Below are 27,154 nucleotides of genomic sequence, written 5' to 3'. Positions count from 1 at the left end.
TCTTGAAACCAAGTAATTGAACTTGGGAAGATATAAGTGAAGACAGATGCCATTTGTGGCATCTATCACTAGACAGACACAAGGGAACAGAGCTCTTGCAAACTGAGAAAGATGGGTCTTTCAACCAAGGAGGGTTGAAGTCTCTGGAAACTGAATATAGGTGAGAAAGTGGCCACAGGCTTTGTCTACACTACCAAGTTTTGTTGCCAAAAACTGTCTTTTGGCGACAAAACAGTGAGTGCGTTCACACTGCAATGTGACTTTTGTTGGGAAAAATGCCTGGTTTTGACAAAATACTTCCACCCCTATGAGAGACTTTTTTCTTTTCCCTTCCCTTTATTATCGACAAAGAGCCAGTGTAGACTCCACACATGCTTTAATCACTTTATTTGGCCTCCAGGAAGTGTCCCGCAGTGCCCATCCTGACCGCTCTGGTCAGCAGTTAGAACTCCGCTTCACTGCAGCCAGGTAAACAACAATCTGCTCCTCCCCCTTGCAAGCCGCAGGAATTTTAAATTCCATTTCCTGCTTGCTGGCTCGGCACAGAGAGGTCTCATTGCGTCTTCCCAGGTGCCCATGACTGGCTTTTGCACCAAATGCTTTCCCGCTTGGACCACAGCAGAGTTGTTGGATCTGATCAGTATATGGGGAGAGGAGGCTGCACAGTCCCAGCTGTGCTTGATCCCTAGGAATTGGGATACCTACAGGCACATTTCTCGAGGTTTGTGTGAAAAGGGCTAAGATCGGGACATGGTGTAACGCAGATTGAAGATAAAGGCACTGAGGCCGGCCTACCAGAAAGTGAGGGAGGCAAACTGTCGCTCCGGTGCTGCACCTAAGACCTGCCGTTCCTATAAGGAGCTGGACGGTGTCATTGGTGGTGATCCCATCTCCATCACCAAGAGCCCCATGGACACTTCAGAGGGAATAGAAGCGGTGGAAAGAGGACCTAATCCAGAGGATGAAGTTATTGATGAAGAGGTGGAGATAGACGAGGATGTGGAGTTCCTGGCAGGGTCGACTGGTGGGGCAGGCAGCCAGGAACTTTTCTCCACTCCTGAGGTGCCTAGCCAGTGTCAGCAGTTGTTCTCCGGCGAGCAAGAAGCAGAAGATGAGATGCTTGGTAAGTGGCTGTGGCTTGTGTAGTGCGGAGGTGGGTTCAGGGCATAGAAATGTGGAAGGCTCACTGTATTTCTGTGTGCTGGACATTTCCCCATGTAGCTAGTCGGTATGGTGGAACAGGTTGTTGATGCAAGTCAAGATCTCACGGGAGTCCTCCGGAGAGATCTCCAGGAAAGTTTCCTGGAGGTACTCGGTAATCTTCTGTGCAGGTTGCATGGCAGTGAAGCTTTGTTCCTTCCCGCATTGTCGGAAACTTTCCTGTGCCATTCTGCAATCACTTGTGCAGGTACCAAAGCATCACACAAGTGAGCTACATATAGAGCAGGGCAGAAGCTGCAAGCATGCAGTAGATGTACCCTGGTTTCCCTGCTTAGCCTCAACAGTGAGATGTCTTCTAGAATGATCCCTGCCTGTGGAAAAGTGTGGGATAATTTTAGAATTATTTTCCTGTAAAGCTGCACCACAATCCCTGCAAAGACTGTATGTTTTTCTGTCCAGGTGCAGCACCCTCCTCCTCCCAAATCATGAGTTTTGGGTGCTTGCAGAGATGCGTGCCTGGCACGGGTCAGTGAGAAAGTGATTGATAGGTTGCAAAAGGTGCATATAAGTGAAATGTTTCAGTGCTGTTCTTGAATTTAACAAACCCGCTTCTGTGCATTGTCCCCTGAGCTTCACCAGATGTGGCCTTCAGGAATACCCCATGCATCCCTGCCAACGGTCTCTGCCAGACGAGAAAGAGACCAAGATGCAGCAAAGAAGACATGTTTCAGGAGGTACTGCCGAGCTCCAGTACAGAGAAAAGGGAACGAAAGGACTGCTGGGAAGCCGAAAGGCAGGACAGATAGGAGAATCAAGCATTTGCTAGGGGTGCGATTGAGTGGATGATAAAAGTAATGGAGGAGCAAACAGAAATGTTCAGCGTGAGCCGGTCCGGGCTCGACCTCCACTGCAGCACATGCACAATTCTTTACCAGCCCGCCCTGCCCCTCTCCCGCTCCCTGGCCCCACCGCTGTGCCCGCACCTTCCTTTCCACTGTCTGGGACTCCTCAGTTTCCCCATCACTCCACCCCTTCGCACAACTTTCACAATGACAGCTGGACCTACACACTGTTGTGAGGGTCTGCCCTTTCCCAGTCCCTCCTTTCCCAGCAAGCATCTGTGTGTTGGTGAGTGTCACTGCTTTTTCTTGATCAATAAAGGCAAAGTTTTATAATGGTAAATCATCTTTATTTTGTTTTCTGCAAATTCACATTGCAATCACTATGAGAACATGTACAGGCATTCTAATCATTTTCTTACTGGGATATGTGGCCCCAAATATCAACATAGCCTCCTAGGGAAAAAAACATGGAATGCACCATGGAAGCTACCCTAAAGATATACGCTGCTGCTGCTCATTGTCCAAGTGCTTCCTCAAAGCCTCCCTGATTTCAGTTGCTGCCCTCTGGGCTCCTCTGACAGCCCTGGTATCTGGCTGCTCAAACTCAACCGCCAAGCGCTCTGCCTCAGTACTCCACCTCTGAGCAAACATTTCACCCTTAGATTCACAGAGATTATGCAAAGTGCAGCACGTGGCTATGACCAAGGGAATATTCTCCTCATTAAGGTCTAACCTGTCATAAAGGCAACGCCAATGTGCCTTTAATCTGCCAAAGGCCCATTCAACTGTCATCTGGCACCTACTCAGCCTGTTGTTGAAACACTCCTTACTGCTGTCCAGGTGTCCCATGTAAGGTTTCATGAGCCAGGGCTGTAAGGGGTAAGCTGGGTCTCCCAGGATCACTATGGGCGTTTCCACATCCTCCACTGTAATCTTGTGGTCTGGAAAGAAAGTCCCCACTTGCAGCTTTCTGTACAGGCTGGTGTTCCTGAAGATGCATGCATCATGCACCTTTCCAGACCACTCCACACTGATGTCTGTGAAATGTCCACGGTGATCCACAAGCGCCTGCAACATCATGGAGAAGTACCCCTTCCTATTGATGTATTCTGTTGCAAGGTGGGCTGGTGCTAAAATTGGAATATGTGTGCCATCTATCACCCCTCCACAGTTAGGGAAACCCATCTCTGCAAAGCCGTCCACTATTTCACTCACATTTCCCAGAGTCGCGGTCCTTCGTAGCAGGATGCGATTTATTGCCCTGCACACTTGCATTAATGCAGCCCCAACAGCAGACTTCCCCACTCCAAATTGGTTTGCGACCGGTAGCAGTCAGGAGTCACCAGCTTCCAGACAGTGATTGCCACACGCTTCTCTACTGAGAGGGTAGCTCTCATTTTGGTGTCCTTGCGCCACAGGTCTGGGGCCAGTTCAGCACACAGTTCCAGGAAGGTGGCTTTACGCATCCAAAAGTTCTGTAGCCACTGCTCTTCATCCCATGCTTGCATGACGATGCGATCCCACCATTCAGTGCTGGTTGCCCTAGCCCAAAAGTGATGGTCTACCCTATGCAGTTGCTCTGTGAATGCCAAAAGCAATGTAAAGTTGCTGCTATCCATATCATGCAGAATGTTGGATGCCTGCGAGTCTTCCTCTATCAGTAATTTCACGATTAACTGCACCGCCATGTGTGATGTCCTCATGACACTTAACAGAGCACAGAAGAGAAGTGCGGGATCCATTCCCTCTCACTACAGATGCCTGGGTGCACAGCAAAGAATGGCCATTGAAAAAATGGCGCAAAAGAAAGCTGGAAGCAAGTGGAGGGCTAGGACACAAAGCAATGCATGACAGGACCTTTAGCATGGTTCCAAGATGCACCGTGATCCACTTCACCTTCCCACAACACCTAGTGACAGAAGGTGTCGCCCTGCACTGTGGGATACATACCCACAGTGCATTGCTCACACTGTCAATGACTGTGCCCCCAATGTGGACGTGATATGTCACCAAAGGGGGCTATAGTGAACAAGCTTTTCCGATTTTTATTAAGTTGACTTTTGGGTGTCGATATAAGTATAGTCGCCAAAACTTGGTAGTGTAGACAAAGCCTTAGGCAAAGATCTTTCACGTAGGAAGACAAGGGAAACCAGCATCTTGAACTTCTGTAGAAGGTCCTGACTGAGGGAAAGTCAGCCATGGCTGGGAAGTAGAATGACTGGTGAGAGAAACCAGTCTTGAACAAAGCCTGTACCTTGCTAGAATACATTTTAGACTTTTAAATGCATGTTTTCACTTCTTAGTTGCTTGGAACCCATTCTAACTCTATTCCTTTTACTTGGCATCACCTAACCTATGTCCTGTTGTTAATGAATGTGTTTTATTTAACTATAAACCAGCTCAGTAGTGCTGTGTTTGTAGGGAATGGTGTATTTATCCCAGTTAAGTTGATAAGCTGTGATGTGCTTTTATCTCTTTAAAGGAACAAACAAACCTTATTATTTCGCTGACCTATCCAGGGAGGGCTGGGCGTTACAGAACACACAGTTTTGGGAAAATTTGGGACTGGGAGTCTGTTGAGGTCACCTTGCTGGTTGTAACCAAGGCTAGTGGAAGCCAGAGTGGGGCTGTGAGGTTGTAGACAGGCTGTTGGGGTTGGAGTTGCTGAACCAGGGCTGGGTGCATAGCATACAGACCCAGGGCGTGACCTGCATGCCTGTTGCTGACTCTACACAGTTAAGGGGCTGTTTAATTGTGGTGTAGACTTTCGGGCTCGGGCTGGAGGGTGAGTGGGAAGGTCACAGAGCTTGGGCTGCAGCCCAAGCCCGAATGGCTACACCGCAGTTAAACAGCCCCTTAGCCCAAGTCAGCTGGCATGGGCCGGCCATGGGTTTAATTGCAATGTAGACATACCCTGAGCCTCCCAGGCTGGGAGCTACAATAGCAAAGCATTGTGAGCACTCAGGGTTACAGGGTAAGAGGCGACACAACCCCTTACCGGTCTGGATTTCATCTCCAACTAACTCTAGATTTGAAGGCCCAGCTGTAGAAACCTCAGCATGTTTTTAAGTTATGAGGCTTATGTAGACCCTGGCATGTGCCTGGCCAATGGGCATACTCAGTAAACCACTGAACAATTAATTCTCTGATGTTATAGGACAATTGGCGTGTTTTGTGATTCTGCCGAGAAAAGGAGGACTGCAGCACTAATAGCTTATTACCCTGTGTACTCCTATCAGCAATTTGAACTTGTAACGCAGCAAGTAATTTCCCTGAAGTTACACACGATATCTTGCAACACACTGGAGTTCTGTCAGTGACCCTTAAAGGATCAACAGAAGCTGGTGCTGGAAAGAGCTTAGGTGGGAGAGGGTGCTCAAAGCCTTGAAAAAACCCAGTGCTTTTACTGAAAGCTGTTCTGAAGAGCTCTTAAAGCAGATCAGAGAAGTGGATGGGAAGATAGGCCCTGAGTGGCAAACTGCACATCATAAAAACATCTTTAGGGACAGCATGTAGTTTGGGCCCAAAATTTAGTTTTGGGCTTTTTATTTATTTACTTAATTTTATTTTATTTTTTAACCTAGAGGTGTTCATTGATCGAGTGTAGGTTTTTAAATGGCCCATAAATGGTCAACTTCTTTCATTCAGTTATTTTTCATTTATTAGCAGGATGATTATAGTAGGAAAATTAATCATGGGCTTTAGAAGTCATGTGGGGTTTATGATGTCATATGATGTCATTACAGCAATACACCGAATTGTAAACCTTCAGAGTGACCACCCTGTACCACCAGGCTGAATAATGGAGCATTCATTCATTCATTCATTCATTCATACCAAGTTGCAGCATAAAACATTCCATAGACTCTCTTAAAATAGAAAATGTGGGGTATGGGAACATGTAGTGCAAAGCTGCCCTTTTGAAACTGTAATCATAGCCTGTACTCCAGGAGTGATATATATTCAAATTCCCAGAATTCCTTGTGTTGGAACTGTACAATCTCTTCAAAAGTGAGTGACTGAGAAATACAAGTTAGTTCTGGGGAACTTGTAAGAACAAATACTACAGGCCCAGTTCTGCTGTGTTTACACCAGTGTAAATCTGGAGTAGCTCAACTGAAGTCAATTTTGTCTGGTGTGACTAAATGGGAGAGAATACAGATCTAGGGAGACTGAGTGACCAATGACTGCTCTAAACCACAGAGAAAATGAGTTTAGCAATCTTGGACTGCTGAATAATGATTCATTTTATAATGGGACCACAAAATGTAGCTGAATCAGTAATGATTGCTTCAAAGGGATCATGAAACTGAATGAGCAAGGAGACTGGATTACATTTAGTAGGTCTAAGTGTCCGTTTCAGGTCAAAGGTCAAGGATTCTTGGTTAAGCTTTTGCTTGGGGTTTGGGAGGGAGGAAAGGGAGTCTGCCTGCGACACAGGCAGTTAAAGGTCTCACTCTTTAGTGCTTAATATCACTTAAAATCATCTTAACTACTGTACTGATACCAAAAAATTAAAGGGAACATTAACAGTCTTATGTGCAATACTTATACAAGATATTCATAGCACTATGGCAAAAAATATGTACCACGAAGGAAGGAAGGAAGATAAAACAACCTTTCACGGAGATTCTTTGCAGACTTGTAATTACTTCTGCTAAATCTGGATTTATTGTTACATTATCAAGATGAGCTTGGCAACCCGGAAGTTAAACTTACTGTTATACCCCATGGGATAGAAAAGGACCATTGCATTAGGACAGGTCTTCAAAACAACCCGATGTCAAACAATGCATTCATGCTCAAGCAGAGAATCCCCCTTTTGTTCAGACACTGAGATTTGTTGCAGGTGTTGCTATGGCAAGATGGGGCAGAAAATCCCATTTTGAGGTTAAAGCGAGATATTTAGAAATTAGAGGGAGACAGAGTTCGAGAGCATAAATTAATTTAGCGATGATAATTGCATTATTGCACTGTCTTGCCATGGAAATAGCTATTCCTAAGGGAGTCTATTATAGCGTTAAGACTTGGACTATTACAGTGTTAGAGTGTGGTTCTTTGAAAGTGCTTTAGCTTTGTGAATGATCAACATCTGCCTTTCTACTTTTATTTACTTTTAAGTAATAAAGTTTAGGTCAATAGGAGCTCAACCCCGCAAGGTGCCCGAGCTTCCTCTGAGTTTTAATTGTTAGAGTGCTCAGAGAATTTGCTCATAAATTGAAATAAATAACTAAAATCCCATTTGAATCAAGCAGAGTAGGTTTTCGGTAACTGCCTGATTGGGACTACAGATTTTGATGTATTTTCTCTAGTTAACTGTTCCTGTATTTCAAGCAAAATTCTGCTTTTCCCCTATAAAAATGATATGGTCAGCTATCCAATGCGGGTTTTGCTTATTGGCGGTTGGTGGTGCAAAGTGTCAGGTATACAGAGGACTTCCTTAGTGATTTTAAGTTACTTGAAAGAAGAAAAGTGAACCCAAAGTTCCATTATATTGCTTGTCGTAGTGGGACTACTATTTCACAACCACTTCAACCACTTATTCTTGAAGCTATAGTCTTGCTAACATCCAGCCTTCCATCTGGTCTCCAGCAAAAGGCTAAACAGCAAATTTCAAAGACAAATGCGGATTTGGATGCCTCCTATTGTACTGTATTTATAATCCAATAAGAAGAGATGCTCAGAACAATTTTCTTTTAATGCTCAAATTCGGGGAGCTTCTAGGTGCTTAAATATATACGTCTCGGTGTGTGTGTTTTTTTAATAAAATATCATCACTTTAAAAAAAAAGCAATGGTAAGATATGGCCCTTAGACAGTTTTAAGAGGGGGTGAAGACTAAAGTTCCTTCCTCCTACACATGAAGGGAATGCTTAGATATGGAAAGAGAGAGTTCAAAGCCATAATGTGTAGATGGAAGATGGGGTGTTAAAGTGAAAAGTAATGGCCCAGGTCATTTGACCTAATATGTAGAGTCCCTAGTCTGGACGGGACATATCCTTGGAGTCCCTAAGATGTGTGTGTCTACTTTTGGTCAGTGGCTGATGGTGAGCCATGCTTTGGATGTTGAGGGCCATCTGGAAGAATAATAAAATCAAAGCCTTCAATGTGATGTGATTGCTGCTGATGTTGGGAATGGAACATTCTCCTCCTTGTGTCCATCTGTAAATGAAAAATGCACAACAAGAGCACAACAATAGCTGGTCTAATGGCTAGAGCACAAGACAGGTAGTCAAGAGACCCAGGTCCCGTTCCCAACTCTGCCTCTGACTTGCTGTGTGTCTTCGGCAAGTCGCCGGTGGTTAGTGTTGCTGGTCTATTACAGGTGCACAAGGGCCTCCCACCCCTCTGTGCCAGGGTGAGTTACAGACCCAGCCCTCGCACCCTCTGCAGCCATAGGCAGTAGACTCCTCAGAGTGAATGGAGCAGTGTAAGGACAGGGCCATGGCTGCTGCTTCTTCCATGTTGGGCAGCAAGCTGAGCTGTCAGAGGGGAGGAGAGGGGAAGGTAAGGAGAGTGCATGCTGCAGTCCATTGGAGGTCAGTGGAACTGCCTTTCTGATGCGTCTCCTCAGAATCTCTGGAGGCGTTTTGAGTGTGCTGGCATCAGCTCCAAAGATGGTTTTGGGGGCTTTTAGGGGTCAGCTTTTCTAAACTGGGCTCAGTGGGTTATGCCTGCAAATCAGGAGTATTTCCGTTCATCCAGCTGGTTTGCAAAACTGATATAAGCATGTTCAAATGGTCATTTGCACGTGAGTTGGATTACTGCCCACAGTAGCCGTGTGCATGTGCCATCATTCAGTTTAGCAGGCGCAAGTGTGAGGGTTTTGCAGGTACATTGTACGAGCTGACTCTGAAAAATCATTAGAGTAGAGCTGATCAGAAGTTCTCAAAAATTAAAAACATTTTTCAGACTAGCTCAGGTCAGCATAGTCAACTGGAACTGGGCCAACCCTGGCTGAAGGTGCTTTCTATGGCATGATATTTGCCAGTTACCGTTTAAACTAAGGCATTTATAGTTATTCACTAGTTTCTGCTCATTGAGTCATGCGTGGAAGAACACTTTTTGTAGAATCTCATTAAAGGCAGAGCCAAGATTTCTGCTGTTTCATAGTTTTTATTTGACAGTATCAGCATTCATATTATTTGCTATCGTGATTTTTGTGTGTGTTTCATTTAAACATTATTTAGTTGAGAAATTTTTCACTGTATCATCTCTGTTAAACAAATCTCAAGTTCGAGGTTAAACTTAGGAGTTTTGAGTGCCCACATATTCTCTCTGGTCCCTAGTACTGAGCTTTGGAAAGGAGGATTGAATGCTTTAAAATGTGGCTATCTGTTCTCTTATCAACAACGTGACTTATCTTTAGCCTACAAATCACAAAGAATCAAAATGATTTTAAAATAAAAAAAGGTTAATTGAGTAGAGAAATGTTTTTCCATAAATGTTGCATTCTTTCTTTTTGGATAAGCAGACTTATAAAACACTGTAAGTACACCCACAGCATTCATTCGTATTAAATGAATACACTTTTTTTATACTAGCTGTGCAGGGTAAGTGAATAATTTCTGTCTTAAATTATACATTTTTTCCTCTGTGGTTACAACCAAAATTATACAGATTCCCCCATGTGGAATTATATCCTGGACTGGTCTCCGCGGTGGTATTTTTAAACCTTTCTCTAAATAATGTACACTGTTTTAATTAAAGCAAGTAACAATTATCTTGGAGCTATTGGCTGTGGCAGTTTGAGTTGCCACTTAAATTCTTTTCTTCTCACAATTAACGGTATAGTAATCATTTCTAAGGCAGTCTGTGATGGGAACCCTAGTCACATCACAGCAGACGGGTCATTATCATAGCAGGGGAAAGTCAGTATTTCATGAGGACCTTCCCGGGGGAAAGCATCAGAAAGAAGAAAGTTGCTTCCATTTCTTTTGCTACGCTGGGGCTGCTGTGTCCCCAAAATAGAACCAAAGCCAAGTGATCTTTAACTCCACTTGAGCCATCTCTCAAGCACTTGTGAACTTTTTCTTTGTAATATTGCTTCCACTGTACTTCTTACTGCTGCAAGGTCCCCTGTGCTGCTCCTGTTTCAGGCTTGTCCAGTGAAGGATTTCTCATCAACTAATAGCCATGATTTCAAATAGAACTTTGGTTGTAATAGGATCCAAGCTCAGATGTATGATCATACAAGCAAAAAGTGCACAGGGGCTTTGAGTGGAATGAAGCCCCCGCCTCCCTCGGTATTTTTGTCTAACATATGCCACTCTATTAAAAATAATTACTTTGGTTCCTTGGAGGGGAAGAGGCAGGATTTTAAAAAAAGTTTGAATCCAGTACTGAACAGGCAAATAAATTCCTGAGATTAGTTTTCATTTGAAAAGCCTCGTTTAAATGGTACCTTGATTTGAATGTCAGCCAGTTTAATTTAGATTATTGCTTATTACAATTAACCTGGTGTTGGGCTCTGCTTGTCTCATTAGCAATGTGGCTGATGATTATATTTGGAATTGTAGTCAACCCATTTAGACTCAGCATTTCTAGTCACCTGAGGCAACTGATCCGCTCTACCAAAGAGCTATCCAGAAAGAGTATCATTCTTGTGTACAGTGTGATGGCTTGAGGAAGGCTCAGAATGGGATAAAAGATCATTTCCCATAGCAGAAGTAATGACTTCATCTTCTTCATGCAGTAGAATACATCTAATCTGAATTAGCATCAATAGGAGACTGTTAGGGTTAAAATACATGTCTGAATAAAATTCCTTATTGGTGTCACTAAGGAAACCGTACAATATTATAGGAGAAGGAACTGAAAAAAATGGAATGTAACTTTCAGCATTTAGGCTTTTGATTTACATTTTGCATGTTACTCATCTTGGTGATATACACACCTATAGTTTCACTATCTGTGTGCATAAAGGCATTGAAAGGTTTATTTATATATAAAAATAGAAAAAGAATAGAGATACCATTATCCTGCAAAATGTAAATATATATTAATGGAAAACTGTCTAGTCGGTAAGATAAAAATGTCGGTTTGGTGGGGGAGGAAAAAGGGTTTTACAAAACCTAAAAATAAATGTACTGTTTTTCCTCCTAATTTAAATTCAGCTTTTATTTTAATATATCAACTTCTGTACAGTGTTTGCTATCTTAGTATGTCATTGTGCAAATACCGGAGAACCAGTAAATGAAACAGCCCTTCCTGACTTCTTTATATATATGTGTGTACAATATTTGCAGCTACTAAAGACATTACAAATTTTATGTAAAATATTTATTCCTTCAAACAGTTAATTATATATATAAAATCTGACCATGGGAAATTGTATTTAAAAGATATGCTTGCTATGGTAGCAAATCAAAATGGACTGTGTTGATGAAAAAATGAAATGTTCATTACTTTTTAATTTTGGGTAGGCCAAGTGCAGCCTGTAGGTTAAATACGGCCTGTAGATTTCTCCAACGTGGCATATAACTTTAATGTGCAGATTTGTCCTGTGGAGACTGCATATACCAGCATGCAATATTCCACTTTAATCCCAGAGGGCAGCCCTGCCACGTACTGCGTTTGGTAGTCTCAGTGTGTTGTATTGCCCTATTATACAGACTACTCTATTTTGCACAAATTAAGTGACACCCTCAGGCTTCTGACAATTTGCCTTTGCATCCCTCTATGGGGGAAAATTTGGTCACCTGTGTCACAGATAAATCACGGCTGTTATTTTAAGAGGCTCCCTCGCTGATCCCAGTAGGTTAGACACACTGAGGTCTGGCTAACGTCTGTTTGTCCTGGATTTAAATTGTTACTTTCAGGACAATGTGCCCAGTAGCGGGATGGGAAGAAAAGTTGTGACTCACTCTAATAGAGTATAATTCTTTGCCTTTGGGGTGGGAGGAGGAGGAGGTGTTAGAGGTTTGAGGTTTGGGGATTATTATTGTTGTGCTTTTTGGAGGTGGCTGGCCAGAATTATGAGACAAAAGAAGTTTGGTGTGGGTGGGTGGGAAGAGAAAAGGAAGCTGAAAATTATGTGGCACGTGATTGGTGGGTGAATAGGATCTGACCAGTGGCAGAATGACTCTACCACAGTAAGAGGAGAGTGAGTTCTCATTCGGGATTGGGAAAGTTTATCCAAACTCTGATGTATCTTCTCTGTGCTCCATCTTTGGAGCAGAAAAATGTGTTCATATATTTCCAAGAAGCTACACATAAAAAGAAGATTTTTGCTTTGTACAGGAGGAGGGTCCAGGGGAATCACATTTTGTAACCGCATCTCACCAGTTCCATTGTGTGGCTTTGTCTGCCATATATTACCGTAATCCTCTACTTTAATAAAGGTTGGGCCTGGTCCTGCTTCATTTGGCACTAACTGGCAGCCTTGATGGGCATTCTCGACAGAGAGGCTAAGGATTCGGAGAGACCAAGTTACCCTCTTAACCCTTGAGGAGGTATTGGAGACGTACTGGCAGGGATGCGTGGAGACGTTTGCCCTGCCATTGCCCATTCTGCACCTTAGCTGACAAATAAAAGGATTCAGCCTCCCAGACTGTCAATCTGTTGTTTTTATACAAGCAATAAAATTAATTTAACTACAGAATAAGTAAAGGAGATGAAAGATAAGCCAGCATTGTTGGCCCACCAAGAATAAGAGAGGAAGAAAGTAGCCCGCTGCCTATACTGTAAAGGTTAGACAGGGCTTCAGTTTCTTTGGATATGTCTACGCTGCATTTCAACACCTGTGATTGGCCTGTGCCAGCTGAATTGGGCTACGGAGCTGTTTAATTGCAGTGTAGGCATTTGGGCTTGGGCTAGAGCTCAAGCTCTGGGAGCCTCCCACCTCTCAGGGTCCTAGAGCCCGGGCTCCAGGCTGAGCCTGAACATCTACAACACAATTAAACAGCCCCTTAGCCTGAGCATCGTGAGCCCACACCAGCTGACACGGGCCAGCCATGGGTTTTTAACTGCATCATAGACATACCTTTTAACAAACTGCCATTGAACAACTTGTGAAATTTCATTGTGAAATGCCCACCTAAATCCCGTGGTACAGAGAAAACATGTACCGAGAAAACAGCAGCATTTGCCATTGATTCTTATTGACTCACCCGACTCTGAAACCTATCATTTTAGTGAACATTTTTGCCATCTCTTTGGGTGGAGGTGTTCTGTATTTATATTGTCATTGTATGAGAAGGCCACCCAGGCTGGGGCTTCATTGTGCGAGGCCTTGTACAAACATGTAGCAAATGATACTCTTCTCCAAAGCATTTGCAATATGGAAAACAAGAGTGGTTTTGTTTTATATCAGTGATAATCTCATTGGATTTTCATCTCCCATAAAACCAGCTTTTAAGTGGAAAGAAGTGGTGGAATTTCTATGAGATCTGGTTACATTTGTGGCCGTGCATTAAGATGTGTGTGCTTGGTACTTACCATTGATGCATGCTGCCAATCAAAAAGGAAACAGAAAAGCAGGAAGAGAGTAAAAAGCAGCCTCAAATGAGAGTGAGATGAAGCAAAGTTGGAAAATCTCCAGGAGGAGGGTTTGTATTAAAGGTGTTTGGCAGTTTAAACTTTTGCAACCAGTTCTCAAGTGGGAGATAACTCAAGGTCTTCTTGACTTTGGAATAGTTACTGGGTAGCCCTTATGTATGCAGATAGTTGTCTTTCCCTTCTTTTGGTTTTCTTGAAGAAACATTTATTAGAAACAATGCAAGAACTATTCCACCTAGTCTTTTTGAATAGTTATTTTATATGCCTCAAGCGGTACTGTGGGGCATCTTTCCAATGTGAGAGCTTCTCAAAAACCTCTGACTGCAGTTTCCAGCTGCCTTTTGTGACTCTACTGCTGTGAAGCAGCCAGTAACATTTAGTCACCTAACATGCAAGAGATTTTGGGGCACTACAGTAAAGCCTCAAATTAACATACAGATACCCATGGTGCACCATGTGTCCCTCCACCTGAGTGCAGTGGTGCTAAGTGCAGAGAATAGCTATCGGAAGTTTCAACGTGAGCATAAATCAGATTGACCTTTAAAATCGATCATGCTGTGAACACTAGCAAACTAACTGAGCCTTCCTCTTTGTATTTTGGTTTGTCATATGTGGTGCCCCACTGGTGCAAAGGTTTGCTCTGGTTCTTATGTGGTCAAGGAAAAGGGGTCTGTTTAGGTGATTGAACTTTATGCTTGTTTGTATGGTCTTTCTGGGAAACATGCAGCCTAGACAGCCATTGTCCCCTTGCCATCCAATAGGTCTGTGGAAACAGGTACCAGCAAAAAGACTTACTATTTATTATATATACTGTAGTAGGACCTTTAGTTGTAGTATTTATTAATTTGGTAACACCTGTAGGCCTCAGTCAGTTATCGCCTGTGCAGGATGCCATGGGTATCATTTGCAACAACAGATGTTGTACGTCACAGTAAAATGAGATCCTTATTAGATCCTGGGCGTCTTACTGTGATAGAGCCACATTTCTGAGAAAGGCATCATCTGGACTTCTTAGCGTGGTGTAACCCACCAACACTGGGCCACACCATCTGGTTTCCTTCCACATACAGAGGAGCCAGAAACTGGGCAAGTATAGGCTAAAATTGGAAGGGATGTGGGTAGATGATTGGAAATGGCAATTTGACCTCCTCTACCTCTTTTCTCTGAAGTATATTCATGGGTTTGTGGCTCTGTGCATTTGGCGTGGGAAGTGGTGTGGGAAAGAAGGGTCAATGCCAAGAGGATAAGCCCTCGTCCCCTGCGTTTGGGCAGAAGGAGAGAGGAAGGGAGAGACGGAAGCTGTTGCAGAAATATATCTTGTAAGGTAATATTGATCCTGTCACTATGATCTTACCTGGAAAACTTCTCCACAAAGAACCACTGGTGAGGTCCTTATGATACATGGTACTTAAAGTGCCCATGTTGTCACAAACTAAGGGGTCCTGAGAGTACCATTGTTCTGGCTGGCAGCTCCAAGGGTTTCAGGTAGGTGCCTTGAATCCTCATGAAGAAATAGTGCCCTTCACCATTGCACAAGGGACAGGCAGTGCTGCCAGCACTTTTAATCTTATTGGGAGTCTTGTAATATTTATTGTTTTTCATAAAGCCCCAGCTCCTGGAATCCTGTGATTACATAAGACTCTGAGCTTTCATTTAAAGAAACACAACAGTAAGTTTCCAGCCCTCATAGTTTTGGAGAAAAGCTTAACAACATGACCTGAGTGTAATCTAAAGGCTCAAAGACCTGAAGGTAAATAAAAATGACCCCAAATTTATCATGTAACCCCCCCCAAACATAACCATGATTTTTTTTTTAAGTCCGTTCATCATGTTTAGTCACCTGACTCATCATTTTTAAACACAAAGGTGGCAGAATGGATGTTGCCAAGAAGATAAAGGTAGTGCTGGGAGAAAATGGGGGCCAATGTAGTGGGAGAGCACCCACAATATAACTGGAGCTGCTTTTTTTGATGCTAGGTACAATTACTGGTTGCATTAAGTCATCACCTCTGGCAGTGATCTGCAACCTTTTTCTCTTTTTGTTTGATATGAATCCCAATGTAGTTGAGCCCAATAACCAGCAGAAATTTATTTATAGTTATCCTAAATTTAGAAGTATTTTGCAATTCCTTGGAAGAAAAGTGGGGAGAGAAGGAGAGGAATCAGAGTATAAGCCCTTTTTAAAGTGGGATTTGGTGAAGGAAAAATCAGCCTGTAGAGTTAATATTGAACTTACTGTCACATTTCTGAAAGCTTAAAAATACTTTCAAACTGGAGTTCTGGCAACAGGATCAATTTAACAATATTTTGAAAAGAAATACTGCACATTTTAAGGATTCGATTCTGTATACTTTTCTAATACTAATCAATCTACCAAGGAAAATTGGATTTATGCCCTTTGTTTTTGCTACATTGCGAGGTATGAGGAAGGTCCAAAGACTTAAAAAAAAAATCTTGCTTGTTTTTGTTTTGATTTTAGCTGCAAATATTAGGTACATTGTTTTCTCAAGGTCATGAAAGGTCTCATAGTGGATTCAGAGCTTAATTGAAGGGGTTGAGGTATTATATCATTAGCAAGAGAACTTTTCCCCAGCTGAGTGTCAGGCGTTTGAGTTAAATAGGTGGAAACAGTCATAATTCTAAGCAGTCAGGCAAAGATAAAAAACCAAAACCCACAACATCCTTGCACACTCAGTTGTTCATATTCCTCTTCCTTGGTGCTTATGACATCACCCTACCAATTCTTCAGTCGTTCATATCACTTCCCAGAAGAAATAGGGAATACAAGAGCTGAATTTCTAATGTTTTTAAAAAAGAAAGGGGTGAAGGGTGGGGAGCAAGTAAGGGGAAAAAAAGTGATTTTGTGGAAAATCCCTTTGCATTTTGCTTTTAAAGGGACTCCATCAAGCTACATAGGCCTAAATTTTCACCAGTGTATTAAAGTAGGTTTTCTTTTACACTGCTTCTTCCTGACCTTGTACATCATCTTATTCTCAAGAACTGAGGGCTGTTGAAGTCTTAGTTATAGTTCTGGCTGCCTCTATAGAAAGACAGTCTGGTAATTTTATCTCTGCAATCTTGGCCTTGCTTTCTTCTCTCCATATAGTTCTATTGCTGTGAACAGGCAGTATATTTGGATTCATAGGAGTATTGTTCCCTTAAAGGAGTCAAAACAATGTCAGTGGATTCAGTTTTAGACCTATTCGCCTCCACAATGCCTATTAATAATGCTCATTTATAACATAAAAAAGTGTTCAAAAATATTAAACTGCAGTACAATGTTAGTGCGTTTTACTGCTGAATGGATCTCTTTTCTACATGAGATTTTTGGTGTAACATTGCATTGGGCAGTACAGATGAGGGAATTGTTTGGAGCTCTTTGAAAACATCTAGAATTTTTTTTTTAATCAATAATTTCTTCTTCCCCGAAGAAAAACAATCCTCTTCCCCCCCAAAAAAGGGAGGGGAAAAATTCTCTGCTGTCTCTGCCCTTCTAAACCACAAATTAATTGTAAAATCTAAAAAAGGACTTTTCCAAGGCTTTGAATGCTAGGACCTGTGACGATCTCAAAGACTGTACATTCAGGATCCCATGTTCTCCTGAATGTAAGAGGGAAAGGTAGCCACATTGTTTTAACTGTATTCTGCATCTTGTTGACAGTAAACGGTTGAAGATTAAAATAAAAAGGCCAGGGCAAAATTCTATCTTCATTTACCCCCAGGCAGCACCTTGCAGGTCATTAGGTTTGCGTGGTTATCACTGAGGGCAGAATGTAGAGCTATATAACATGGGACCTTCTGGGCATCATACTGCTGACAAGTTGCTATTAAAGAAAGTGCAATTGTATAATACGAAGGGGAAGAAAGCAACGTAGTATCCCAGGAATGTGCTGACTGATTGAAATGCTCCAAAGCAAGACCATCAGGAACTGTTATTAAATAGCAGCCTGAGTCTCTGAACAAAACATATGATGAATTTGGATGCTAATGGCCACTGCTCCCATGAGGCCCTGACTCCAAGAGGTGCTGTACATCTGTTGCTCCCAGCAGTCAGGGTTGAGGGAACTCAGCCCATCCTGGGACCAGGCCTGAAAGACCGTAAATGTAGAAAACAGAGAGTGCCCAAAAGACAGCTGTGAAACTGAGGAAGATGCAGCACGTTGTACGTAATAGGTATTACACTAGTGCAGCAATCTGGGCCTGACACTGAGGAACTGAAAAATATTGGTGGAAACAAGTCTAGTTCCATGGCAAGGTATGAGAGGCAAGCCTATTTTTTTAGGTTGTCATTGAGTGTAGCTCCTTCCCTTTGGAAGGAAGTTGAGGCACTGAGCTAATGTGAGTTATCAAAGGCATCTACTAATATCAGTATAATATGATGACAGTAGATTGTCCATCATGCTTTTTGATTGTTCAAAAGATCTTAGTTTCATGCCTTTGACAAGGTGCTTTAGAGGAAAAGTTTTCTCTGTGTCACACAAAAGAAATGAGAGGGAGAGAAAGGCATTTCTTTCTCATTCTTGCAGTCCTTCACCTTGGTCCAAGCTAAGGACAAACTTATCTCAGAAATGCTAAAAGGAAAATATCGTACCAGCAAGTACTCTTATGAACAGGAGAAACTGACATACAAAAAAATCTGAACAGATATTTCAGCAATCCAATCCCCATCACCATTTGTTATGTTCCCTTGTATAACAGTTTAAATAACAATCTCATGAAATAAATAACTGAACATCAGACATGGTTTTTTTCCATATCCTGACCAATATTTTGGCAGTTTTTCAAAAAGAATGGGAGTTTTGAAAATTAAATAAAGGCTTCTAAAATAACCAGTTTTAGGAAGTTTTATTGAATTTGCAGAATAATTCTGTTCTCTTTCTTTCAGTGAAGTCTTTATTAATTTAGTCTAGTTACTTAGTGACTATATTAAATTAATCTAATAAAAGTCAGGGTTCTAACATAACGTTTCCCAAATGTGAAGCAGCATCTATTACACGAGACAAAACCTCTATGCAACAACATATAAAGTCCGTATATAGAATTACAAGGCATCAGACTGTTCAGTGTATGTTATTCAAGTCAAATACTTCAATACAGTGTATTCAGGAGGAGGGGAATGAACAAAACTAGCACTCAAAAAATTAAAAGTCCTAGCAGAGGACCATATAGAAAAGCTATTTTCATCCCTGAAAGCAGTCTAAAGTTCAATAATTGAACCGTATAACACTAGCGATCTTCTACTGACACTTCTCTACAAATATATATAATTTTATATAATTGCATCTATGTAAAATAGCCACATTAGTGTAGATTCTTAAGGCTGGAAAGGACCAGCATGATCATCTAAACTGACTGTCTGCATGATGCATGCTATTTTCACTGTAGAATTCCACTTCCACTTATATATTATTGTGTGCGTAGTTTTAAAAAGCACACTCTCGCCCCCATAGCTGCAGGTAAAGCTAGTGTCAAACACGGGCCTTTCAAATGAAGGTCACCTTTTTGTTCGCAACCTAAAGTTGTACATGTCTAGTCAACTGAGATGGAGTGTTAATCATTCAAGAGGTGTGGGTGTTCCTGTTGATTTGTGGATGTGTACATCACAACATAATCACAGAGTTTATTCCTGTTCTCTCACTGAATTATTTATTATGGTCTGAAGTGAGGGGGGGGGTGCTTTTGTATTGGTATAAACATAGGATTATGTTTATTGTGTACTTTCAATCACTAAATCACCAGTATGTCAAAGGGATAATGCTGCTTGCCTCATAGGGACAATTAAGCCTTATGAGGCTTAATTAATTAATGTTTTATAAAGTGCTTTGGGATCCTCAGCTGAAAGGTGTTTTGGAAGTGCAAAGGAGAATTATACTGATTATTTTTTCCATCTGTTCTCACCCCAATATGTCACTGATTCAAATTCAATAGAAAAATGTAGGCCCCCCCATGTAACAGACTCCAAACGCAGTACAAAATCTGTTCAATTGGTATAAAAACTTGAAGAAGCAGCTCAGTAATATAATATAATACAAAAATTAATACAATCAGTTTAAAAAAATGTGCCCCATTGCTCACTTTCTTCTTTCTGCTTGAAAAGTCGTTCCCTGCAATGGTTTAACAACAGTAACTACAGCAGCCTTTATGCTGCTATGCACTGATGATGTACTACAACCAGGCCACAGGTTAGAAATACAGGCTGAGTTATTATATACTGCAGGATAGTGATTTCCTGTGAACTAATTTATGGATAAATAATTCTATGTACTTGTTATATAGGACAGGAAGTTTTAAATTTCTTTAAGAAAGCACGTCTGAATAACAGTAAATTACCTGCTATAGCATAGGGACAAGACTGCTCTGAAGATGGTAAACAGATGCAATCAGTGTCACAAGAATCTACCAGTCTCTTCAGCAATAGAAGTAATGCTGTGAACAGAGACTCTACGGCTTAGAGCAGTGGTTCTTAACCGGCAACCCACAGACCACTTGCAGCCCAGTCAGCGCACAGCTGCGACCCATGTGACAGCCCCAGGGCCATAGGGGTAGTATATAGTGTGGATGCGGCCCACATAACACACAGAAAGCTGCATATGCGGTCCACAGTGATAAATAGGTTGAGGACAAGGTGGGTGAGATAATATCTTTTATTGGACCAACTTTTCTTGGTGAGACAGACAAGCTTTCAAGCTACACAGAGCTTTTCCTCAGGTTGGAGAAAGGAGAGCTTTGTTTAGCTCAAAAGCTTGTCTCTCACCAACAGAGGTTGGTCCAATAAAATATATTACCTCATCCATTTTGTCTCTCTAACGTCCTGGGACCAACATGGCTACATCACCACTGCGAACAACTCTGTGGCTCAATCATTCTAGGACCCAGGGTTTTATTGACAGCGTTTCATGGCCTTTAACTGGAAGTTATAATAGATATATATAATATTTATTTATTTTAAAAGAATTTGGATATTAATGCTAATGTCTACTTTCCCTTGAGTTTACATTGTGCTGGTAAGAAAAACGGTTAAAAAGGACCTCGTTTAAAAGAGAAACTATTTGTTTGATTAGACTTCTATCACTACAGCAAGTGATGCTATTGTTCCCTGAACCATGCATCCTCGGAAGCAAAGGTCTGTGTGAGATATATTCAATGTATAAGCAAGGAGCTGGTGATGGTCCAGTGTCTCAGTCCACGAGGGGAGTGATAGTTAACACCCTCCACTCCTTGTGTGTCTCTGTGGGATGCATTTGTTTATGCTGAAGACAATGAAAAAGTTTGGTGTTGTGCATCAGCTAACCTTCACGGTTAGTGTTGATAAATACCCTCCTTCACAGTGTTCATTAAACAGGGTTCTTCTTTCTGAGCCAGTATTTTATTTTATTTTAACCAAGGAATGCTGAATTCTTTTCCTCTCTTCACTTTTTATTTTAAATATTGTTGAATTTTCATTCTGTACCTGCAAAATTTGTGTGTGGGGGGGAATGTATATGATCTTCTTAATTTGACCCATATGACTTTAATCTCTGTTCTGGCATGTAAAGCGCTTTAAATCGTTTACATTAATCACTTGCAAACTTACTACAAATATGCTTTAAAAATATTGTTCAGGTATGTCCATAGTCTATAAAATGTAAAAAATTGGGAATAAATGTGGTAGATGTGAAGGAAGCTATTAACAATAGCACAAGAGATGTTCTGTTGTATGGTGCCTATATGTTCTGTTTGGTTGTGAATGATATTTTGGAAGTGGTCCAGTTTTAAAGGTTTGATCCTGCAACTCTTATCTAAGTAATCCATGAGTAGCTCTATTAACTTCAAAGGACTATTCATGTAAGTGAGGGTTCCAGGGTCTAGCCCTAATTGTGTAAATGGTCTAGAAAAGCAATATCTAGTAAGGTGGCTTAGTGATTTAAGATGCAGTTTTGAAATGTTTAGATACATTCACAAGTTCAAATCCTAATAGCATTGAGTCAGTCCTTCATTTTCTTGTGGGTTAAATACATTGAAATCCAAGGCAAGTATGAATCTTTTGGATGCGACCTTAAAAACTGTAATGCTTTTTGCATGCTTGTCGAGCACCAAGTGTCAAGCCAAGATTGCCACTCCCTCCACAGAGGGTCTTTTGGTTGGCACTCCCTCCTCTGCAAGTGGCTGCATTTTCAGTGGTGCTTGTTATATGGAATTTAAAGTACTTTGGGATCTTTCTGAGTGAAAGGAGATATTCAAATTTAAAATGGGGCTGCAGGGAGAGGAATTATTTAAGATCAGTACCAATGTGGACACAAGAACAAATGGATATAAACTGGCCACTAGGAAATTTAGACTAGAAATTAGACGAAGGTTTTTAACCATCAGAGGAGTGAAGTTTTGGAATAGCCTTCCAAGGGAAGCAGTGCGGGCAAAAGATCTATCTGGCTTTAAGATTAAACTCGATAAGTTTATGGAGGAGATGGTATGATGGGATAACATGGTTTTGGTAATTAAATATTCATAAATGGGTCCAGTGGCCTATGATGGGCTATTAGATGGGGTGAGATCTGAGTTACCTAGGAAAGAATTTTCTGTAGTATCTGGCTGATGAATCTTCCCATATACTCAGGGTTTAGCTGATCGCCATATTTGGGGTCGGGAAGGAATTTTCCTCTAGGGCAGATTGGAAGAGGCCCTGGAGGTTTTTCGCCTTCCTCTGTAGCATGGGGCACAGGTCACTTGCTGGAGGATTCTCTGCTCCTTGAAGTCTTTAAACTACGATTTGAGGACTTCAATAGCACAGATATAGGTGTGAGGTTTTTTTGTAGGAGTGGTGGGTGAAATTCTGTGGCCTGCGTTGTGCAGGAGGTCAGACTAGATGATCATAATGGTCCCTTCTGACCTAAATATCTATGCATCTATGAATCGATATCCTTATCATTCCTCTGTTCTTCAGTCTGCGACGCTGATCAGTAATGAATCTTGTTCAAGGAAGAGATGGCAACATTTTTGAAAATCAAGCTTATGAGAGGGCCTGTCTACAGAGGGCAACGGTTTTCAGGAGCTAATCTTGAAAATGCTCCGGCTAACACATCTGAGGCTATGTCTTCACTACCATGGTAAGTCGACATACGCTACTCAACTCCAGCTTCGTGAATAACGTAGCTGGAGTCGACGTACCTTAGGTCGAGTTACCGCGGGTTCTACACCTCGGGGGGTTGACGGGAGAAAGTCTCCCGTCGACTTACCTTACTCTTCTTGTCAGGGGTAGAGTACAGGGGTCGACTGGAGAGCAATCTGCAGTCGATTTGGTGGGTCTTTACTAGACCAGCTAAATCAACTGCTGGTGGATTGATCTCAGAGCATCGATCACTGCCATAGTATAGACCTGCCTTCAGCCAAACAGAGTGGAGGGAGAATAACTTCTTTAAAACAGTTGTTGAAAAATGTTCTTCAGACAAAACCATTTAAAAGATTTTTTTTTTTTTTGGCCTCCTCTAACGGGCGGTTTCACACCAAACCATTTAAAGGTCAGTTTTTGAAGGTTGTTCCAGGACACAGGTGGTTCCTCCCTGTTGGCAAGGCCTCAAAATCTCCTCAGCTTGACCTAGTAACTTAGTGAATAAACTCCTGGCAATTAGCATTTGTGCACTGTTTGCCAACACTCCACAAAAAGAGCCCCAAAGGGGTCATTGGTTTGTGAATGAGTGATTGAATTAGTTAATGGGAAAAGGTTGTGAAGTCATAAAAGGATCTGCCAACAGATTTCTTGAGAGTTCTGCTGCATCTCTTCCTCAAACAGTATTAAGGAAGGAGGAATGTTGTTCAGGTTTAAAATAGAGTATTTGTTCAGTAATCATTTATAAAGTGCCTCACTGATTCTCCCACTCTCTCTAAGTCTCACAGGGTATGCCTCCACTGCAATTGAATATACTCCCGGCTAGTCCTTGTCAACTGACAGGCTTCACACTGCAGGACTGTAAAATTGCAGTGTAGACATTCAGGCTTAGGCTGGAGTCCGGGCTCAGGGACCCTCCTCTCTTGTGGGATCCCAGAGTTTGGTCTCCCGTCTGAGCCTAAACATCTCCACTGCAATTTTACAGCCTTGGAGCCTGAGCCCATGAGTCGGAGTCAGCTGACCCAGGCCAGCTGCAGGGGGTTGATTACCCTTCGGGCTCAATACAAGATAAAAACTCTATACAATACAAGTGAAGTTGCATAATTAAAGACCACAACCTTAAAAATTGGAAATTAGGCCATTAAGGTATGTATCTAGGAAGATTATGCCTAGCTATCCTGGCGTTCACCTATCATGATGAATGCCGCATTAAAATCCCCTTGAGAGTGGGAACAAATGAGAAGGGAGCCTCTAGCCAAACTATGACTGTATGTGCTGCTCAAATCCTGATGGAAAGTTATTTGAGAGAAAGAGAACTGGCGTGCTTAAACAAGCCGGCACCCACATCCCACCTGCAACACAACAGATGCCTTAAATGCAGCTACAGTGCCGTGAACGGAACCCCCTGTGGAGCCCGCTGAAGTGCTGGATGGAAATCATGGCTTCTGGCTAGCCTAGGGACTAACTCAAGATATATTTTAAAAAATGTCACCCATCAAATCACACCGGCTGCAATAATAGCGTGCATCAGCAGTGCTGTAACAAGGTGTAAAGGACTCACAGTAGGTGTTAACATGCCCAGGCATTAGGGTAACACCTGTGTTTGTCTAATTCCAGCCAAAAGAGTTTCCTTTCCGACTGTAGAGAAGGATAGAAAATCTATCTAACTACCAGTAGTAGCAGACATTTCCTGTAAAGTGATTTATAGAGTATTTCCCATGATGCTTTGGCCTGTGGTTTTGCTTTGAACTTTCCCAGGCTGGGACAACTCCTTGCAAACTCCAGTGACCTCTACTGCCTTTTTGTCTCTCCAGCGCTGCCAGCACCAAACACTTGGAGATGGTATTCTCTCACGGAGGTTCCTGTAACTGAATGAAGAATACAGCCTCTTGTAAAATGTGACCAATGTAGATGTGACTTATAGGGCACATATGATGCTTATTTTTTCAGTTATATGGAAACTTGAAGTGATCAAAAATAGGAAGGCCAGTGTTCTGCGAAGCTGATATAGATTTCTGGATTTTTCAGGTGACTTTGTGTTAAATTATTACATGGTATTAGAAGGGGCAAGGGAAGTTGGCAGCTAAACTGTTTCACTAGCATGTGTTTCACTCAGTGGACCCTTGATGCTCATTTCATGACTAATGTATGCTGTACTATGTGTACTTCTCATTGTCTCCAGAGATAACATGAAGTAAACTATCCCCTTCAGAAAAACAGCTTTCCTTGGCAAGTGGAATATGGCTTGAGGAGCCAGCTCTGGAGACATATGATACTGTGAATGAGTGCTGTGTGTTACTTTACTGGATCCGAGTCCAGGCACTATTTATACTGCAGCATATTCAGCACCAGATTGTTAAATCTTAATACTGAAACAGTGCATCATTTAAACGTTTTTGTTCTGTGTATGCCCCACTTCCAAGCATTGGATGTCAAGCAACAATTATTAACTTGGTTTGTCGTGGACGAGATTCTACCCTTACCAAAAGCTTCATAACCTACTCTTGAAATGAAGCTACTGAGTCTATACCAGCGTATCAGATTGAGACTTTGAACTAGCAAAGGTAATGGCCTACTCTGGCTTCCCTCTCAGGGTCTGTACATGGTAATGAAATGTGCCGTGAACCACCTGCAGATCTGTTTCCCAAGAAATCTATATGCACGTACTGAAATGCTACAAGTGGGGAGAGTAGTTGTACCAAAATTGTCCTGGCAGTGTTATGCAGAAACAGAGAAAATATTCCCATAGTATTAGCACTGTGCCAAGTATCTCATGCAGTAAGGGAGACCATTGGGCTACCATTTTCACAAAGCCTTTGATTTGCCGTCTCATAACCACCTTTACAGGAGCTTTGATAAGTCTAGATGCAACTCAAAGTTCAGATTTGGTCATCATCAGCGTTGGTAAAATGGTGCATGTGGGGAACTGCGTTAATTTTAGCATCATGATATCACCTCAGAAGATTTCCAGTGAGTTTTCTTGATAGGCCGGGTTGTCATGAGTTGTTGCTTCCCATTTAGAACAAAGGTGTTGGATTATTATAAGAGCTTGCAGATAGATATGCAATAGTGTGGTGTCACCAGGTAACAGTATTGTGAACAGTCATCTCTGTGTTGCTTTTGATAATGTTCGCAGACTGCCTTGTTGATCTTTTCTGGAGTCTTGAATGGGTGTGAACGGGCCAAAGACCAGGTCTCGAGCACTGTCAATTTAAGTGGGAACAAGGGTGTTTGGTATCTTGAAGGACTGGGCCCAGAGACGATAAGCAGATTAAACAAAGAGGAAGCCAGTAACCGAGCTGAGGAGATGGAGTGAAGCAGAACAGCAGACATCTGCCCACTATGCTGTGTACCCACACAAGGCAGCACTGTGCCTCGTTATATTCCTAAAGTCTCTCTGTTTTCTGGGCTTCCCTGGAAGTCCATCCTTTCTAATAATTATTAATTGTTTCTGGTAGTGCCCAGGGTGTGCTAGGCATTATATAAACATTTAAAAGAAGAGAAGGTTTCTGCACTAAAGAGTTTGCACTATCGCATGGGAACTCACTGTCTCTTGCAACAAGCCTATCTAGAAAGGGTGTTGCTGCTGTTACTGAAGGAGCAGAGGTATAAACAGGGACCTGGAAGACAGCTGTGCTATTTTCAATATGTGGTCAAGTACAGCACTGTCACTTTTTGCCAAAGAAAGCAACCATCTGCCTGGTGAAACGCATATCTGGGAGTGAACTCTAACGACTTCATCGATTTCAAATGCTATTTGTGCTGGGAATCGCACCACAGTCAGGATGTAACTGTGTGCTGAGCCCACACACAGGAATTTTCTTGTTCAATTCAAAACCAAATCTTCTATTTACTTAAGGGTTGTGCAGGCTTTCAAATCAGGAGAACAGGGTATTTAAAGCTTCTCTTAACTTAGAAAGTGCAGGCTTTCGTGGGATGAGGAAAGGTGATGCTGTGTGGGGGGCTGCATCCTTTACTTCTCTATAATAATTCAAGAAACATGAAGATGTAAACAGCTCTCTGTTTACAATTCAAAATATATTCCTTCCCCTCCACTTAGGCTCAATTGTCAGAAAGAAATAGCTTTGTGTTCAGGATTGCAATAAAGCTCAGGGCAGGTTCTGAGCACCCTGACCAAGCAAATAATCAAAATGTTTCATAAACAGCTTATAGATGTGTATTATATTTTTTCTTCCAGGAATAATCAAACTTGGGAGGTGGAACCCTCTCCCCCTCAGTTATGTGACCGATGCACCAGATGCGACAGTAGCCGACATGCTACAAGATGTCTATCATGTTGTGACATTGAAAATCCAATTACAAAGGTGGGTGTTTCTGAACATCTGTCCTCCTCTATTCTCTGAGCTGCTCCGTTGATCACAGCATTACTACAGAGATTAGCACATCCTGTCTTCATTAATTTCTGGGCTTTTGATTAAATGAAAAGGAAAATGAAGGGAAAGGTGCTTCACGATGCAGCTTTCTCGGTGAACCTTCAACTGTTTTTACATTTTATTTTCTGAAGCAGTAAAGCCACGGTGGTGTAGTGGGGGCAGGAATGGGGCAGGTGG

At 42.0% G+C, this 27,154-nt stretch overlaps 1 protein-coding gene across 3 annotated transcripts in view; it reads left to right on the top strand.

The window, feature by feature from the left end:
- SATB2 (SATB homeobox 2) overlaps window positions 1-27,154 on the top strand; it is a 166,527-nt gene that overhangs the window by 44,843 nt on the left and 94,530 nt on the right. For all 3 annotated transcript variants that reach the window (XM_073306320.1, XM_073306321.1, XM_073306319.1), the window contains exon 4: window positions 26,782-26,908. In XM_073306320.1, coding sequence (XP_073162421.1) covers window positions 26,782-26,908 — 127 coding nt within the window. The remainder of the gene's footprint in view (window positions 1-26,781; window positions 26,909-27,154) is intronic.

Source organism: Lepidochelys kempii, chromosome 11 (assembly GCF_965140265.1).
Source record: "Lepidochelys kempii isolate rLepKem1 chromosome 11, rLepKem1.hap2, whole genome shotgun sequence".
In the NCBI taxonomy this organism is placed as follows: domain Eukaryota; kingdom Metazoa; phylum Chordata; order Testudines; family Cheloniidae; genus Lepidochelys; species Lepidochelys kempii.
The sequence above is the reverse complement of the archived record's forward strand: the minus strand, read 5'-3'. Positions and strand labels throughout refer to the sequence as shown.